The sequence below is a fragment of the Pseudopipra pipra genome, chromosome 1 (genome assembly GCF_036250125.1).
Source record: "Pseudopipra pipra isolate bDixPip1 chromosome 1, bDixPip1.hap1, whole genome shotgun sequence".
NCBI lineage: Eukaryota > Metazoa > Chordata > Aves > Passeriformes > Pipridae > Pseudopipra > Pseudopipra pipra.
Genome location: NC_087549.1, coordinates 146,590,547 through 146,610,369, shown reverse-complemented (window position 1 = coordinate 146,610,369; position 19,823 = coordinate 146,590,547). Strand labels below are relative to the sequence as shown.

General features: G+C 38.4%; 1 protein-coding gene across 2 annotated transcripts in view; it reads right to left on the bottom strand.

Annotated features, from left to right (window-relative positions):
• Window positions 1–19,823, bottom strand: part of PTPRN2 (protein tyrosine phosphatase receptor type N2) — a 641,953-nt gene that overhangs the window by 53,871 nt on the left and 568,259 nt on the right. For both annotated transcript variants that reach the window (XM_064638038.1, XM_064638047.1), the window contains 2 exons: window positions 9,543–9,690; window positions 1,742–1,815 (listed from right to left, as the gene is read on the bottom strand). In XM_064638038.1, coding sequence (XP_064494108.1) covers window positions 1,742–1,815; window positions 9,543–9,690 — 222 coding nt within the window. The remainder of the gene's footprint in view (window positions 1–1,741; window positions 1,816–9,542; window positions 9,691–19,823) is intronic.

The window sequence follows — 19,823 nt, the reverse complement described above, 5'->3', positions numbered from 1 at the left end:
TTGTACAGCTGCAACCACTGAACCTAGCTTAGCACTGTCTACAGATGCTGTAAGTCCACTTTGACATCAAGCTGTAATCATGTGAATTACAACCAAGCTCTTACAAGAATACGATATCTTACTTCCAGTTATCCTCTTCCACTCCTGTGCTTCCCAAAAAAACCTCTCCGTTTCTACTACCAAATTAAGGCTTGACCAAACATAACTCACCAACTGTGTCCTGAAGACATGCAAACAGAGCACTGAAGCACTGGAGCTGGACCTCTGTGTATGACTTTACAGGCAGGATACACATTCCTTGGAGCACCAACTTACTGTGATCTGCTGATCCTGGTGCCAAATAGAGCTTGGTCTAGTCAGAGACATACTTAAAAGTAGTCCAGAAACTCTAATCTGTGCATGTATGTTCTTGTCCTCTAAAATTGGCAATCCCTGAATGTGAAGGTGCTTTGGTTTCCCATCTACTCTAAGTGAAAGACAATAAATTCCCAAAGATGTTTGTTGACTTCTGTGTATTTTCTAACTCTCAGAATATAGCATTTTGATATGTTGAAGGAATGAAGCTTTTGAACTCTGCTGAAAGTAAAGAAAACAGAGATCAGGGAACAGCTTTTATGTACTTGTGGGTTTTTTTAAGAAAAAAAGTATTGTTAACAACACTGGAAGTAAGCAGACTGTAATTTCATGCTGCTGCAAATTGTCAGCTGCCTTGCCCACACGAAGTCATTTAACTGGGGGAGTGACACTCCCCAGGAAAATGAGCCAGTAATGGCATATACAGCCCACTGCAGTGAGATCTAATTCTCCATCCTAAGTTCTTTTTCATAGTTTCCCTCTAATAACTTTAATTAGTGCCTAATTAACATGAATAAAAAGCATGAAAAAAAGTAACTCCAATACTAGCAGTACCACAGAGGTCAAGGACACTGAGCCTTTTCCCCCCTTCACATGGATATCATGACACTTCCATTGAGATGGTATGACAGGGCAATGCTACTGGCACTATCATACCTATTTTGTGTCTATAAAGAGAGACCTTTTCTCCCTATCACCTTTCACAGACCAGAGAGGATTCAACTTACATAAGGTGGGAAATGGCAGCTTGGCCACACTGGAGTATCTGGATGCAAAAATTGGATTGACCTACTTTGCAGTTGGAATGATTATACAAGGGGTAAGGGATCTTGTTCTTGCTTTGAAAACAGCAAGTTCAGAGAATCAGAAGAGCTACAGAAACACCAGGTTGCTCATCAGTGGGTCACCAGAGAAAGAAAGGTAAGAGGAAATGTCACTTTCTGATGCAGAAGAAGCTCAGAAGTCTGTGGAGCTCAGCTCTCCATGACTACAAAATCTATTCCTCCCATGGCTATAGCTAGTAGGGCAAAGCAAAAAAGAACAAGCTATTTTTACCTCCTCGGAGAAGGAAAAGCTCCACCAAGGGTATAGCATTGAATTTTATAATTTGTAAGTTAATAATATCAAGTACAGAAAACCCGACAGTATTACAAGGTAGAATGGGGACTATCTAATGACTTTGTTTTCTTAGTACATAAACTGAAAAGGTACTTATTTATTTATTTCTCTTCAATTTGTAAGGACAGCCTGAAACAGAGTTGTGAGGTGCTCACAACCTGAGGTTGCACAATCTGAGCAGTGAGGTGCCTCAAGTGAGCATATTTTGGCAACAAGGAAAGACAGGAATCAACTATTTGGATTCTTTCTCATATGTTACCGTACTTACAATTGGACTAGCATTGATGTAGTCTGAATTGTCGTGGCTGCTTTCACCTTTCAGACATATCCTGGAATGGTCATCTGCAAAGGAGAAAATAAGAGAAGAAAGTTTCTATACCAGTATTCTACCCATTATAAGTTACAACGCTAGATTAATGTGCATTTCAAGACCGGTAAATGGTAAGTATCAGAAAGGATATTTCCTTCTGACTCCAAGCCTAGCCATAGCATTGATACAGCCACAGCATCACAGTCTGACTCAGGAATGAAGCAATGGGATATTCCAGAGGCTCAGTATCAGAAAAGCCTGTCTTCCTGAGATGCACTGTGATGTGCTACAACCTCTCTTAATTAAAATGGGAATATGCGCTATTCAGGGAATTTAAGATTTAAACTAGGCAAATCACTAAAAAATTCCCAGTATTATAGGAAACACTCCTGTGTTTGCAGGGTCATAAAAGAGGGAAGCTGCCGGAACTTTGTCCACCTGGCTTCTCTACAGAATGAACAGCAGGAACACTGAAGTACAGTTGAGAGATGCACAGTAAGTTAATCTGCCCTGATCAAAGACCAGTGCTGTGTGGTGCTCCACTAGTGACACGTGGAGATGATATGACTTGAAGATCAAATCCCAATCACAATTGCACTTAAAGTACAACTGGAGCACACATAGATATCTTACACTGGTGCTATTGTAGCTGGTTCAGACAAGACTAGTAAGGAAAACACCAGTTCTGGACATAGGAGACTTATGTTGTTTGCCCATCATCAAGATTATTTTATCACTTTTCAACTTGTAATTTTACTGGTGCTAGCTCAATTATATTTAAAGCTGGTACACCCCAAACTCTAGTCCTTTTCTTTTTTTAAATTTTTTTATTTCAGGACGTATATAATGGATGGGTTTTATTTGTCTATACTTAGACAGCGACAATGCAGATGTCTGCATCTCTTCCAATCATCTAGACTCACTTTCTGCTAAGAGAAAAGAAATATTTCTAGGTGATGAATCATTTCATCCTGATTTAGCTGTCTGAAACAGGCCAAACTGTACTCAAGAAATGCCATTTCCTTCCATTGACTAAAGAAAGAAAGACCAGACCACACTCAGATAATTTATGCGAGAGATGCCTAAGTCTTTACATAAGAATCTCAAACAGCTTGTACCTGATACATAACCAGCATGATTTATACTTCTCAGCAAACCTATTCCACACAGTATATTGTGGGAAGAGGTTGTGGAGCTGCCCTTTCTGTAACCCTCTACAGCTGAACATGGATACTGATGTTTTGAGAGGATCTTTCCACTGATTTTTCAAATAGACAAAATAAGAGTGTAGGAATACAGCCTGTCCCCTTTTGTACCTTGTCTAGTGGCCTGTGACACCACTCTTAACACCAGGATTCCAAGATGCTTTTTAAACTATGAAGTACCAGTCAATATTTTAATAAAAAAGAATAATAAATGAGTTATCAAATATTCTAAGTACCTCACAGGAGGTTAAGTTCATTCAACAGTAATGCCATGGCAGTTCAATATATGAGCAAGACAGAGGGATGCTTGTACAAGTGTTTACAGTCATTCAATCTCACCCAGCAATGTCAACAACATTCTCCTGGAATAAGATCAGTGATGAATAAGTCATGTCAAATGAATGAAGAGCCAGTTTTTACTATTCACATAAAATTATTTTCCCTGGTAAGGTTTCAACACAACAGAAGGATGAAGAAGATGAGAAAGGGAACATGTTCATGCACATTATTCACTTCCACCTCACTTTGGCACCATTGCACAAAAAATCCAAAATATAAAAATGAACTTTTGACACCTGAGATCTTGGGCTACTCAATACTTTTTACAGGAAGCTTTATAATGAGCATTGTCACAGAATGCCTGAAGAATTACAGCTCTGAAACCTTTTGTCTTTGCAGAAGGAATGCAGGTTACATGCAGCAAATGTGGTCTCTCACATACCTTAAACTAAGCAAGCACTCAGGATAAGCCTCATTCACTGGACAGCAAAAGTGTTTGAACTAATCACCAAAGAAAACATGTGAAATGTTTTCAAATGGATGAGAGAGAAAGAGCAGACAGTGATCCATGAGTTTTTAGCAAACAGACACAGGGTGACTCTCCAATAAAAGTCAGGAGTCAGATAAGTAACTTCAGGATTTTTCTTTTTAAAACAAAATGCTTTATCCGGACCCTCTGAATAATGCCATGTCATTATTCTGCTGTCTTGGAGGGTTTATCAGAGGGTGAGACTTGTTAAGGCTTTGGTAGTGAAAAGGTGGTGAGACTGTATTTGCACTTAGAAAAAAAAGTGTGCAAAAAAGGTTGTACATGTGTTTTCCGCATATATCAAGAGTTTGCACCCATGTGTGCTTCAGTTGCAGCATCAAGCATTCATATTGACAATGAACAGATTGTGCTTGTCTATGCCTGTTATCACCTCAAAGCTTCTAGGAACTTGCATAATAGATCTTCAGAAACAGGCAGGGAAAGAAGAAAAGGAAAAAAAAAACCCAACAGAATACCACGGACACCAGAACGTTATGATAACAATGAGCGACTACAGGGAAAATCACCAAAGTGATTTTTTTTTTTTTTTTGTAAACTGCATATTGATTATGCTGGAAGCAAGGAAAGAGAATCAGGCATGTCAAAAAAAGGAAGATATGTAAGACCAATCTAAAAAGTGAGAAAGATGAATGAAGAAACAGGAGAGGAGAGGGATGGTAATAAGGCAGTGAGAGAAAAGACAAATGCTGTTACTAGGTAGTGCAATCTGGCCAAGCTACAACTCATCATCATTTTAAGTATCTACAATAGCTGCTGCTGAGTGCTGAACTACTTTGCATTTGCTGTTGCTCCAGCCAAGCCACAGCTGAAAGAAAAGCAAAATATGTAGATGGATATATGTGGCAGAGAGAGGCTTCCTAAATACGATGGCTAGACTAACCTGTGGCTGTGGAAAAATATAGTACAATGTTGTATTTTATACACATATAAAATATAAATTATAAAATATAAAGAATAGAGGATAAAGGACAAAATATAAGCAGACACACATGAGTTTACAGTATATAAAAATTCAATTTATAGACTAAAAAAATCTAAGTTTTGGCATCTACATACAGACATCTTCATGTGAAGTGGTTACACTTAATGGAGCTCTATTTAGTTGGCTAAACATGAAGATGTAATGTTTGAGAGACTGTAAAGTAGATGAGACATTGCACAAGGATAACAGATACGACACAAGACCTAAAGACTTGTACCCTCTTAAACTAGCATCTGTAGCTCACACAGGATATACAGTGGCGTCCTAGAGCTATTTCATTGTAAACTAAACAACAACTTTTGGCCATTGCAGAGCTCTCTTGATGTCACTGAACTAACAGGCTCTTCACTGGTGGTATCAGGTGCTTTGACACCTGGCTCATGTGGAGGCAGCTACACAGAGACACTTAAATTTAGGCATCCTAATCTACAATTTCACTGACTCATGCCCAGAGAACTTGATTTCAATGCTTGTGTGTGGGTTTCTGGTGGTATCTGAGGTGTTTTAAGGACACTCAGGCTAGCAGCTAGGAGAGGCACAGGTTTCTCACAGAGCTTGTGTTATAGCTGCTAGTTCTGCCTGGGTACCTTGAATACTTTAAGCATCTCAAATGGCACTGGATTCCTCTGTCTAAACTTAATGAAGATCTATCATTTCTGTTATTAGATGGAGATTTAAAGCTTGGAAAAGTAAGACTCCCATCTTCCCTCTGTCTTCCGTTTCCTTTTAATCAGATACTTCTGAAGGAACAGAATCAATTAAAAAAAGGCTAAAAACAAGGAATATGGACAACTCTGGATTGTGTGAACCCAGGCAACACAGATCAGGACAAATCTTACAACTATCAACCTGGCACATTCTGCCTGGACCATCATTCTCTTCCTTATAGATTTAGACTGATTTTTTTCCATACAAAGCACTGTATAGAACTACACTGAAGTAAGAAAGGGAAGAACTGCCAAGGAGCAAAAGTGGAGCAGTTTGAAGACTATGAAGAATCATAATCTGTTGATTATCGTTATTTTGCCTATTGATGATCAGCACAAAATGGAACTTTTCTTGGCTCTGAACTGAAATCAAGTTCATTTGTTTCAGAGCACTATTCGTACATCCATTCCTGACACAGATAATGAACAAACCTGGAGGAGGTGCCCTCTGTTCAGGTGTTCCATCTTCGGTGCACAACTCCTGGCTGTGCTCTAAAAAGCGCACAAGCCTCAGAGCTGGGTGCATGTTCTGCCCACAAATGCTTTGCTCTCCTTTGTAGGAAAGCCAAACACAGAGATAAGCAGGTTGCTTTAATATCTACCATGACCCATGGACACAGCTACAGTGGGCAGCTTTTGATAGATGTTCACTACAAAAACTTGTTTGCCAAATGCTTTAAACACCTGTACATATTTATGGGCTACATACATCAAAACATACAGTATTGACCCTATTGAGATGGGTTTGTTTTGCAGAGATGCAAAAAGAGAAAAGAAATTCTGGAAAGCTTTTTTTGGACTGCTCATATATTACTACAGAAAAAAAAGGTATCACTAAATTATAGTACTAAATATAAACATTGACTGCCCTAAATTATAGCAATCTGCTTGTTGATTGGATAGAAGGATACAGTTTTGTTAATCTAGAAGGTACAGGTTACTCGAATTGTTACAATTTTTTTAACTAGTAATTAATTAAGTGCAGTGTCAAGGTATTCTGTTATCAAGTATTTTAAAAGCTGTTTGTAAATAGAGAAGATAGGTATAAGAGCAAGCTATGATAAAATTGTGATAATGTTAATCTAGAAATTAAATCAGTTATATAATCAGTAAAAAATAACACTGTATTATTTTAAGACTGGTTAAAAAAGGAAAATGAAAAGCAAATACAACATGATATTAAAGCTTCTTTGAGGTCTTCCTAAGATGAAATCTTCTACATGAATTGGCAATCTTGTTCTGCCTTGACAAGGTGATTATTAATATGAAAGGGGTAAGGACACACTAACAAGACATTACTCTGTGAGAATACATTGAATGTAGCGTAACAACTCTATAGTATATTAAAATCATATCAGGTTTGCTTCTTCATTTATTATGAAGCAAATCTATGACTTTTTTCTATAGTTTTAGTGCCTAACAAGGAAAAAAAAAGCGGGCAAACTGGGCCTTCTCATCTCAGTCTAATCTTGTAGTCTAAAATAACCAGCTTATCAAAATTTAATATTGTTTAAATTCTATGCCACACTTTTCACTCATCAACAAAATAGTTTTAGGGATATAACACGACAGCTGTTTACCAGTGTGCAGCCACTTCAGAAAGTGAAGGCAGGTAATTTTGTGCAATTCAGTCAAAAAGGAAAATTCCCAGTGCACTAATAGTTTTAATAGAAGTTCCCACATTGTAGAAACAAAGTAAAAATAGCATTTTGCCTTTTAAATGTGCTAAAATACTTTTAACTAAAACTTCAGATGGATTGTGGTCACCCTGCCCATGTCCAGGTAGTATTGATTCAGTCTAGACACGGCAGCGGGAAGAACAGGTGTAACAATACACCATGGAAGAAGCAATGGCAGAGAACTGAAGGCTGATCAGTGTAGGCTGATACATCCACATGGTACAACATGATGAAAAGAGACAGACTATCTTAGCTCTGAAAATACTTCAGCTCTCTGGTGTTGCATGACATTGAGGTGCTGGAGCACGTCTAAAGGGCACCGAGGCTGGTGAAGGGTCTGGACCACAAGTCCTATGAGGAGCAGCTGAGGGAGCTGGGGGGTCTTTATCCTGGAGAAAAAGAGGCTCAGGGGAGACCCCATCACTCTCCACAATTACCTGAGAGGAGGTTGTAGCGTGGTGGGGGTCGGTTTCTCTTCCCAAGGAACCAGTGACAGGACAAGAGGAAATGGACTCAAACAGTGCCAGGGGAGGTTTAGATTGGATATTAGGGAAAACTTCTTCACCAAAAGAGTAGTCAAGCATTGGAATAGGCTTGAGTCACCATCTCTGGAGGTATTTAAAAGATGTGTAGACATCACACTCAGGGACATGTTTTAGTGGTGGACTTGGCAGTGCTGGGATAATGGCTGAACTTGACGATCTTAGAGGTCTTTTCCAACCTAAATGATTCTTCGACACCCAAGTAAAAATCTCTGCTCTTTAGCACTATTACGGTCATGTTACTTCTGGATTTAGAGGTAGACAAGTCTAGTCTGAAGGTGTCTATCTTAGTTCATTGTATCATGCAGACACAGTTTCTACATCAGTCAAATAATCAGAACCAATTTCTGGCAACACCTGTAGCTGCCATGCTGCCTCCAAGGCAGCAACCAAAACCAATCTGGCTCAATTTATGAGCAGGGACTTGAAATAGCTTAAGATGGTCTGACTGTAAGTCCATATTGAATAGAACACTTTAAGAGGGAAGATTAACTTGGATCAATACCAATTTTCATGGAGTAATTTTCACTTCCTGTCATGTTGGTTAAATTCTGCTCTTTCAGGATGGAAAACAGCACAGAAGTCTTGCATTCCTTTAATTAATTTAACTGTCATGGTGACTTCTTTAGAACTTCTCAACAGACCTGATCCCAAAACACATGGAAGTCAGCAAACTGATGCTGTTGCCTCAAAAGGCTTCTGATCAGCACCTTATTTACTCAGAAGAATTAATGTTGCCAAACTACTGTACTCCTCTCCTGAGGAGCAAAGTATTGCAGAAAAAGACACTACATAAACAAAAGAACCAAACCCTGCTGAAGCAAATATGCAAGGACTTAGGGGCTTAGTTAAATTATTACATACTTCCAAAGAATCTTCACTCTAAATCTGGCTATGACATTTACTTAATGTGTTACCTGTCATTTCCCCATTTCTAAAGGAGGAATAGTTATTATTCAAGGTTCTCTTAGTGAAAATTAACGTTTTCAGGGCACTTTAAAAATTAAAATAGATACATATGTTTGCCAAGCTATCCAGCTGGATTGTGGGCACACTGATTGAGAGCATTTTGGTTGCTGTGGACTGTGCATGTATTCTCAGTTTCATTTTTGTTTCATTGGTTGCTTAATAAAATGTGTGCCCATAGATTACCAATGTAATCTACGAGATACATATATTTGCATAGGAAAAATATGTTACTTTTATTTCAAGCTCAGAAGGTGGCTGCTTACAGGAAAGAACAGGTTCTAGGAATATAAACATGGGTTCTTTTTTTTTTTTTCCCTTTTTCTCTTTTTATCCTAAGCCTTGCAGAGAGAAGCCAGTTTGCAAGCTTATCCACTGAAGTCTAAAGGGGCTCTTTCAGTACAGCTGAGTATCTGATAAACAGATGATCTAGCTCTGACTATAGACTGCTGGTATTACTGTTGGATGGACATGATACCAACTTGTCTAAACACATGCCAAACTTCTTTCTGTTGAATGGCTACAGATGCCACTCTTGTATAGAAAGTATATTTCAGCATTGAAAAGCACCCTGGCTATGGGATTTCATGAGACAGCACAGCTGCAGCAGCAGTGTTATGTGGCATAGTTGTGCATTTTAGTAACATATATGCAACTTTTAAAGAGATAAACATGATCTGATAGGACAACAGGACATGCACCCAGCCCATAGCTGTAGCCCCATCTTTGTACTGCACATAGAAGCTGCTCTGCATTCTGTTTGCCTGCCATCTGTAGCTTTCAAACCACTGTGCAAAGGAAAAGTGTCAAGAGCTTAAAACGCTATCATCTGAATGAAAGTGTACATACACGGTACCACAGCCTGGGAGCGGTTCTTCTGGACATTTTCCTCCTGCTGTGCAATGGTGGTGTCGCTGGGTTCGGCCTGATAAGCACACAGAGCTTCCCACTCTTTCTCCAGACGATTCTTGTTTTTCAGGTGATCTTCCATGTAGGACTGGAATTAAAAGAATACTGCATTAAGCATTTACTTAGCTAGGCTCAAAAGCTAAGCTAAAAGGATGTTTCTCAAGATGGAAAGCACGGGAATTCCAAGCTTTGGAGTAAAAAAAAAAAGACCCTCAGTTTTATGGCTAATTTATTCACTTCAGGGATTTAACTTCAAGCTTATTTGTGCTATACAGAATGAGAATGCTAAAATGTCCCAGTGCTAACAGAGAGGAAATGTGTGAAACATCCAGTTACTGAGCTTCAGGAGGAAAGTGTTTCTTCATCAATACTTAGAAAACATAAGCACAACCATCTCTTTCATCAGGCAGTGGAAAAGAAACAAAACTCCATTGACAAAAATTACTACAAACAACAGCTCCTGTAAAACCAAAGGCTTTTAAAACTGAAGTTCAAGCACATATGCAAGTAACAACAATGATAGAGCTGTCAAAGAGAATTAAAAAATAGCCAAGCAGAAGTGTCATGGTTCAAGCACTGGGTCATCAGAAACATTCTACATATGGACTGGCACAGAGAGGGTCTAGAACTAAGGTGTTGTTAATTAATATTAATATGTGTAGTTAAAGATTTTACATTGCATTCAGCTTAATCTGTTAGGAAAGCATCACCAAAGAAAACTGTCTGTCTGTGGCAGGAATGATGGCCCATCAAAGCATATTGGTGCAAGTCTTAAGCTTTTGCAGATCTCCCAGGGCTAGAGATCCAGTCCAGCAGTGGATCAGGAATTCAGTTCCAAAGATTTGTGGAAAGTGAACCAAAACCCTATTCCTTCACCCTATGGACCTGAAAAATCATCCAAGTAGGTGGGGGGAAGAGCAGAAAGGAAAAAGGGTGAGGAAAATAGAAATCTTCCACTCCCTTAAACATGAGAATTAAGAAAATTATCACCTGGTACCGTAAGTCTACTTATACAACCTTGCCATCTTCTCCTACAGCAACAACAGAACCATCTCACATTACACACAGTTCATATTTGTAAATTAAGCTCCATACTACCTTTACAAGGTAGGTTGATGTTAACGGACTTTAGGAGATAGGCTCAGGGTCTGGACAGGGGTTGAGAGGTCAAGAGCAGAGCTGTGTGTGCTTCTGACCCAAACATCGGTCACAGTGATTCCTGCTGGAGCCCTCAATAATACAGCCCAGTCAGTAGCAAACCTTGTCTAGAAATACCTCCTGTAAAGGATTTACTGTAAAGTATAGAAAGCAGTTTAATTACTTCGAAAACCTTTTTCCTAGACAATCTCTGTTATGTCGAATTGTTCTTTCCAAACATGCTTTGAAGAAGAAAGGCTCTCGTGCCCTCTCAACAGGTTCAGCAGAAGGTGCAGAAAACTTGCAGCTTCTCCTCTGCCAAACATGAGCTGTGCACTGTGCTTCCCACCTGGTCAGCAAGGCAGGATATTGCTCTCTCATGCAGCTTGAACAGTTTTTTGATTACAGAAGAGATCCTGACACACAGCTTTGTTCTGTGCAGAGTTTGTCGGGGGCCTGCGTCTTTACACAAGATTTGTAAATCAAACCTGGTACTGAAAAGCAATTCAAGAAGCAATGCTTCCAGAAGGTACATCTTTAAGGACACAGAAAGATATTGCATTAGAAGAAAGGTTTCTAAAGGAGGTAAAGAATAGTGGTGGCCTAGATACAATCAAAACACCTACTGTGTGATTGCTTCTTTTTTATAATGAAGGAAACACATTACAGTGGACAGAGCTGTGACTTTACGAATGGGGAGCTGGGAGAGCTGCGTGGCCCTGCCATGTGGGTCAGCTAATGTGTTACCAGACTCAACTTGCAAGTTAACACGAGGAAACCATACTCTGATAGTTTGCTTCTCCTTGCCAAAAGGCTGTTGCTACTGGGGAAAAGAGGAAGGCTAAAGATCCTGTTCTATTCTCCCAGTGATTCTGTGCCTGGCTATGTATACTGAACATCATAAAAAAAATAGATAATCCCTTCTGAGCAGAGACTTGTTGGTATATAGGAAAAAAGGGGAGACAAAGGGAAAAAAAATAGCAAAATCTTACAATACCACAGAGCCAATAGTCTTGGCTCCAGAGCAGCTGTTTAGCATGCAGTAGAGATCAGGCAGTCAAGGACCAGCCCGTAGCATCTTCCCATTTTAGACCACAGTTTTATAATGTGATTCATTGTGACATGCCTATCACCAATGTCCCATAGACTTCAGGGACATTTTATGCAGATATACAGATCTGCCAACACTGAGTCTCTCCAAAATACTGTGAGATCCACAAAGCTGTAGCAAAAAGACCGTGAACATTTTATTCCTAAGGCAGGGCTATATGTAGCAAAAGGCTTCCTGTTAACTCCAACTTGTCTCTTTGATGATTTAAAGGATTGTATTTTAAAAAGAAATTTTATTTTCCTTTTTAAATCATCAAATATGACACAGTTAAGGTAATTTGACTGCTTTTAGTGCACATGAACTTTTAAATAAACTCACCTATTTTTAAAAGTTTTTACTTTTACCTTCATTTTCCAGGTAATTCTGAGTGTAAAGAGAAATGAATCTTCAAATGAAAATACACTTCAGTCTTTACTTTAACCAGACAACCATTTTTTGAGTAGTTTCAATATCTACATCACACATATCAGATTCACAGGGCACTTCCTGACAGACCTCGAAAAGGTGTTTGACTATTTAAACAGATCCATGGAAGGCTCTGTACAATACGAACATCTGCTTTATGCACATTTTTAAAAGCTACTGAGAAAGAAGCTTGCTTTAAAACATTCAGGAGCCAGACAATTCCCTCAGAGTTAAGTAATCTTTCATTTACAGTCCTTCAGAGCCCCTACGCTCATCCCCATTTTGCTAAACAGAAGCTTAGTGATTTTGAAACACTCTCTTGGGAGTGCTGGATGTACATTAAATTGAGTGGAACTTCTGATATTTTAGAGATTGTATGTCTACTCAAATCCACTCCTTAATTAGGATGTTTTGATGAGACATTCTGCAGTATTTGCCTGGTACAAAAGAAATTCATTACCAACATGTCAAACACGCACATGATTGTCCTTGTCTCAGAGCAGCAGGTAAAATAAATAGAGGTTGTCACAACTGTTATTGTAACGCTCCTCAAGCCTGCTGAAAAAGTAGAGGTCTAGTCTCACCAATATGTCCACATCAAGGCAAGTCCTGCAATCCAAAGTATATTATTTAAACTAACACTGATTGCTTGGACAGCTCCAAAGTGCCTTAAATTCCATTGTCTTAATTTTCCTTCCACAGGCCCTCACCTGCCAGGACAATTGGCAGCCCAGTCCATACTTTCTCGTGTACAGATAGATGAAATATTCTTGCTACCAAACATGCCACAGGGATAAGGAGGATGTGCCAATGTTATGTGGAGAGACTGGATGTGTTGTGGTATCTATTATTACTGTGTGAGACATGCCAGTTGTAAGGCAAAAGATGAGCTTTCAGCCAGGGGATGAAAAGCTGTCCCAGGGACAATGAATCTTTGGCCAAGAGAGATGGTGCCAGTGGCAAATATTAAGACAGATTCCGTGTGCTTGAACAAGGACACAGCAGCCTGCCTTGGCTTTGGTAGAACTTCCAGTGTGCTTGGTTGATGTTGTAATATGGGGTCAAACTGCTTTGTTTTTCTTTACTTTTTTCATTATTGTTTTCTTTCTTCAAGGGCCATCCAGTATGGGCTCTGTGACTAAATGAGGTTAAAAATGTAACCATTAAATTCTAGTTGTCTGGTCAATCTCTAAATCATAGAATCACAGAATCGTTTAGGTTGGAAAAGTCTCTAAGATCATTGAGTCCAACTCTTAACCCAACACTGCCAAGTCCACCACTAAACAATGTCCCTACGCACCACATGTACATGTCTTTTAAATACCTCCAGGGATGGTGACTCCACCAGTGCCCTGAGCAGCTTGTTACAGCGCTTGACAACCCTTCTAGTGAAGAAATTTTCCCTAATATCACAGAATGACAGAATATGCCGAGTTGAAGGGACCCACACGGATTATCACGTCCAACTCCTGACCCTGCACAGGACAATCCCCAAGATGATACACTGAGAGTATCATCCAAACTCTTCTTGAACTCTGGCAGGCTTGGTGCTATGACCATTACTCTGGGGAGCCTGTTCCAGTGCCCAGCCACCCTCTGGGTGAAGAACCTTTTCCTAATATCTGACCTAAACCTCCCCTGGCACAACTTCAGGCCATTCCCTTGGGTCCTGTCACTGGTCACCACAGAGAAGGGATCCCCTGGCACAACTTGAGGCCATTTCCTCTTGTCCTATCACCTGTTACTTGGGAGAAGAGACCAAATACCTTCTTGAGAGATAGTATGGTTTGCATCTGTTAAGATATGAATTTTAAATATAAATGCCTATTTTATTAGCTGATGTTTGGTTATTACAATTATTTTTGACTGCATAATTCCAGTATGGTACTTGATTAAACACCCTTTTTCATGACTAAGGATGCCTCTTTCAATGAAAAGATGTGAAACTCTTCAATTGACACACCTTGGCAGGCCTAATCGAATTTCAAATGTCAGCTGAAGAAATAGATGCAAAATTATCTTAATGCTTGAGAACAGTTACCACTCGAATCCACATCAGTTACCTGACAGTGCAGGAGTCAAAGCTTTGCATTGTTCTGTCCCGGGACACCCCAGAATTCTCGCTGTTCTGCTTTAACTCCTTGGTCTTCAGTACACATTGCATTGACTATATATGAGAAATACTTTTCTGCATAAATCTAATTTACTTTCAACATTGTACACAGTTTTCTTCTTCCTTTTCCTGGCTTAATACCTCATCATCAGTGGCTTCACAGTTAATTTCTCTGTTCCCTTTCATGTTACTCACAGCGCTCTCTTTAGAGACAGAAGCAGCCTACCCGATTACCTATTTCCAGGCCTTCAAATAATGTTGTTTCTCGTACTAAGAAACTTTCTAACATTTGGCTGCCCTGTATCTAAAGTAGAAGCCTAAAACACAGTTTGTTACTATTTCTTGAGACTCTAAATGAACTATACATTGTATTCCTGGAAATGTGCAAATATTTTCAATAAGGAATACTCCTCCTCATTTGAGACAGCTTTTTCATAGGGATGTCAACAAAACTGCTTTTCTATTGCAAACTTAATTTGCTACACATTTTCACCCATCCATTTATTTCAGCCTCAGTCTGCTTGTTCAGAATATTGCTGCTCTGTATAAATTTTGCTTGTATATATTTTAGTGTCTTCACAGATCATGGATTAACGGATCTATGAAAATTATAGATATCTCTTCTTGTGACTTTTCTTCAAAGATAATTTAACTTTATTTGTTGTATGTGTTTTCAGGTCTAATCTTTTAAAACTTTTGAATTACTCCTCCATCACTGTGTCTGTACAGAACTTTAGACTGTGATATCACTTGTAAAAGCCATTGTCACTTCCCTTCACTTCCACTTCATTATTTAAAAAGTTAAGTATAACTGGAGCTAACAGCAATTCCTGTACTCAGCCAGACACTCCCATACATAGCTTTGGATCATTACTTTTTGTATATCACCCTTTAGCCCCATTTCAATCCACATAATTGTCCTCTAAAAAATTGACATTAATTTTTCAAGACTATACTAAAATCCACACGTATTACATCTGTTGTTTTCACTTCATCTACTGGTTTTGTAGTTTTAGTTAAATAAAAAGCAATTAAGTTTGTCCAGGCAAAATTTATTCTTTGTAGAATTATGCATATTCTTACTCATTGTTCAGCTATCCAATGGAAAGGATGAAGGAGATTAGCAAATGCACGAAGGAAAGACTCCAGCCTTCCCCATCCTTTTCAATGACACTCTTACACTTATCTTCCTTTTATACCCTTGAAAAATCTCTTGCTAGATAATCAGCAATTCCTTTTCTAATCTGTGCTCCATTATTTTCCAGGTTTGGAGTTTGGACTCAGGAAACAGCAATAAAAGGTTCATTTCTTTTCTCCTCTTTCCTTCTCCCCACTCTTCTTTTATAAAATTATTACTTTATTCTTCTATTTTGGTGCACCCACACTTGTCCAGATCTGATCAAATAAAGCTCCCTGAGATCAATGTCATTATTAGAACTCTGAGCCATGTTCAGATCACGCAGAGCACCAAATTTTTTTCACTTTTTAAACATTTCTCATCTCCCAGCACCGTTTCATGGTAATACTGAAGTTACTTTGGACTCGTGTTTGCAGAAGGTCAGTCTTTCTCTCTGAACTTCCGTGTTGTTCTTGCAGAGACCAAAGGCTGGGAGCTCATCACGTGTTTCCATGAGGAATGCTTTCAGTGGTACTGACACATGGGAGCAGAGCCAAACTGTGCTCATGCTTCCCTACCTTTTTTCCTGACAAAGCAGACCTCAAATAAATAGAGGATGCACTATCTCACCCAATTTCTGTCTTTTGACCAACTAACACGTTAACAAAATCAGTTTTCTCCAACCAACTCACAATAATGCAGAACCTGTAGTTGTTATTAAGACCAGCTTCATCTCTGAAGCATCTCTCCATAACTGTTAGAAACACTAGCTTTAGTCCTAACATCGCTCATCAGGTTTTCAATATTAACTGCAGATAAATGTGACTTTATTGGACTAGTTATATTGAGCTTATATAGACATATAAAATTGTTGTCAGTATCTCACAAAACCTGTATCTGGAAGAAGTCTCAGTAAATTAACATCTGGCTATAAAGTCTCACATGCTTTCAATCCTAGGGAGTGTTCTGCATCCACTACTTTAATGGAACCTGGATTTCATCATCTGATTGGTCAGACATTTCAGGCTCCTTTCTCTTTTCTGACTTGTCCTGTGCCATCCCAGATCTCCTATCTACAGTAACCACAAATGAAAAACTCTAGGAAATAAAAACTTGGGAATTTGGATTTCCTCTTTATAAAATACACCAATAAACTATTTTTTCTCCTTTGTGTTTGCAGCAATATTACTACCATGATGTGTTTCGATATAATTTTTCTTGTATTTCTCAGTACCTGATTATACCAGTGAAAAGATTAGTTTTGAAGCTTTGTTAATTATGTACTGGAAAATACTATGGAGCTCTACATGTAATTTGGCATAAACCACTACTAATGTACATACTATCATAGGTGATGAAGGAAAACTGAAAAAAAAAACCCCAAAAACAGAGGGAGGGAATTCACTGACAAAGAAACCATTCAGTGTGGTTGAGAATAATATCCCTTAGATTGCTTCAAGTAGGTTGTATTACTCGGAAGTAAATTAACTTCCATGGTAATATCAGCCAACAATAAAAAATGACATTCCATAGTTTCAGTTTCATATTTTTAGATGTAAAGCTTATCATAAACAACTAAGCATGCACACAGAGAGCAGTCGTGCTTTAAGCATGCCATCTAAAATAATTTGAGATTATTGTCCTTGGTTTGCTACAGAAGTGTCATCTTTGCATGGTCAGTGTAAGGCTTTATCTACCAGACTAGACCAGAGTGTAACTTTTGCCAAGAATGACTGTAATTCACAAGTACATTAGATGGTAACCTATGTTCTGTTTACCTAAATTAATGTACCCTTGATGTAGCGTATATCACCGTCTCTCCCTCTCTTAATGCTCTGATAATAGAGTTTTGTAACTTGTAAAAGGATTACTTCAATCCAATCAGCAGGTGCTGGGATCAGTGTGTGTCACACAAACCCTTGCTAATCCCTTTTCTTACAGCTCCCAGCTGCCAAAGGTGCTCAGTGAAATCCCAGTGAAATGGCTGGATACAACCTGGTGTGGACTGATGCAGGTTTTCATCTCTGGAGGAAATCTTGGAAAGTACATGTGATGCTTTTGAGTTCACTGCTTCCATTTTTGCAACTTTTTGCTTCAGCTGGAATGATGGAGGCAGGTATGCTTTTGAAAGGAAATGTAGCTAAGAAATTAAATATTAAAAAAATGCAATACCTAATTATGAAATATTTACTCTACCTGGATTTCTAAATATAGCAGAAGATAAATTCACTGTACAAAGAATCCCTTCTCAAGGATTACCAGCTACTTAATGGTGTCTTTTAGGTCTTAAAATGCAACCACTCTCAACTCCTCCTCCTTACCCTCTTTCTTGAAATCTAAATTACGCCTATGAAGTTTCACCCCTGCAATTACTTTGCTTTAAATAAACCTCAACAAAAAAGAGAAGATGATTACCATAAAAGGAATATAATATGCTCCCTTATTATATTTCTATGGCTCCTTCTGTCCAACTGTCTGAAAGTACTCACATTACTTCTGCAGGGGAGGCAAGTATCATTGCTGCTTCACAGATGGGAAATGAAAGGCCAGAAACACCAAATGAATTTCCCAGGGTCACAGAATATGCTCCTAAAACACTCATTTTGCAGGAATATTCTTGACTGTTTTTTCCCTATCCCATGATCAAGTTTATAGACGTGGCTGAAAGTCAGGCAACTTTAATGAATCCATATCTGACAACATTTTTGAAATTAGGGTATACCAAATGTTCTGTGATGGAATTAGAACAGGTTTTGTTTAGAAGTACAGGGTTTAAGTTGCTGTTGAGTAGAGGAATTTAATTTATGCACATGTTGAATGTTGCTTATTCAAAGACATACCAAACTAAATCATAAAGATTTAAAAGATGAATTATCCAGAATCAATTTCTAAACTTTCTATACTTCTTATAATAGATTTCACAATAAAAATCTGAAATAATAAAGAGCCTTCAAATAAAGCAGGAATATTACTTCAATAAATGGAAGGCTAAACCTCTTAGCTAAATACTGTTATTTCACAGCATGGGATATGTTGTGACATTTCTTAAAAGCAAAAATAAATCCAAAACAAAAAAAAAACAATCCAAAACTCCCCATTAAAGACAGCTCTGCAGTATAGGAACTGGAGCCAAGGAGAGTGTCAGCTGAATTCATCAACTGAGACATTTTGGGAAGCGCTTCTGGTAGCTTTGCTAAAACGTAAAAGCACAAGATACGCAGTTGAATAAAACCCAGCAGGAAAACTGCACAAAAATGTACAAATCAAGTCCTCTGACTCTTTGTGATAAATATTGACACCCAATTCCATTCTCACAGGAAACTATTATTTACTTATTACACATTAAATCTATTTTTCAGATGGTCCTTTCTTCTCACTTCATTTTTTTACTAATGTTTTGAACATCCTACCGCAACTCAAGACATATTTCTGATTCATTTACATGCCTGTTGTATGTCTGAAATGAAAACTTTAAAAATATATTACTGTACACTAATTACCTAGCTTAAAACACAAAACTAAATTCCCTGGCTTCTTCCTCTCCTAGACCTGCTAACTCAATTAAGCATCTAAATTTGGGTTCCCTGTTGGATACTGTATTTTCAAATTTAGATTTTAATGAATTAAAGTCTGTGGTTTTTTTCAGAGCACTTGTATAGTCTTCATTTACTATATATATAAAAATTTCCAAGAGATAAATAAAGAAATCTGAAAACATCATGTTTAAAAATAATCTTCTCTTCGAGCGTGGTCATGTTCTTCAGAGATAATGAGACCAGTAAAACCCGGCAACCATGACCATGTACATCCAAGTGATACAGCACACAATGTGATTTATACATAGTCTAGCAAATTATGCCTCTGTTAGACACTGGCCATCTTGAGCGGAGAAAGGAAAATATTATTTTTACAAACATAACATGCCTGCTAGAGCAAAGGGATAATCAGTAATACTCTTACTACTACTCTTAAACTTGTGAATAAAAGTGAAAAGGTGCTTCTCCAGAAACAAATACTAACTCATAAAGGAAAACCCCTTTGCTTTTCAGTGTGGGGTTTGGGGCTTTTTGGGGAGTGGGGGCAGTGGGGGTGCATATCAAATCAATAGAGTTTATACAGAAACACACACATAGGTTTGTGGAAATTAGAGAACATGCAAAATGAAATCCCAGAAGTCTTGCAATTCATGCTACACCCACAGCCCAGTGGCAGAATATGCATATAAGCACAAGTGACCATATGGTCACCCGTGAGAAAAAGCAGGGACAGAACAGACTGGACAATCAGCCTTTTCCTAAGAAAACTCCCATAACAGTTAGAGACAGGAAACTTCAAACT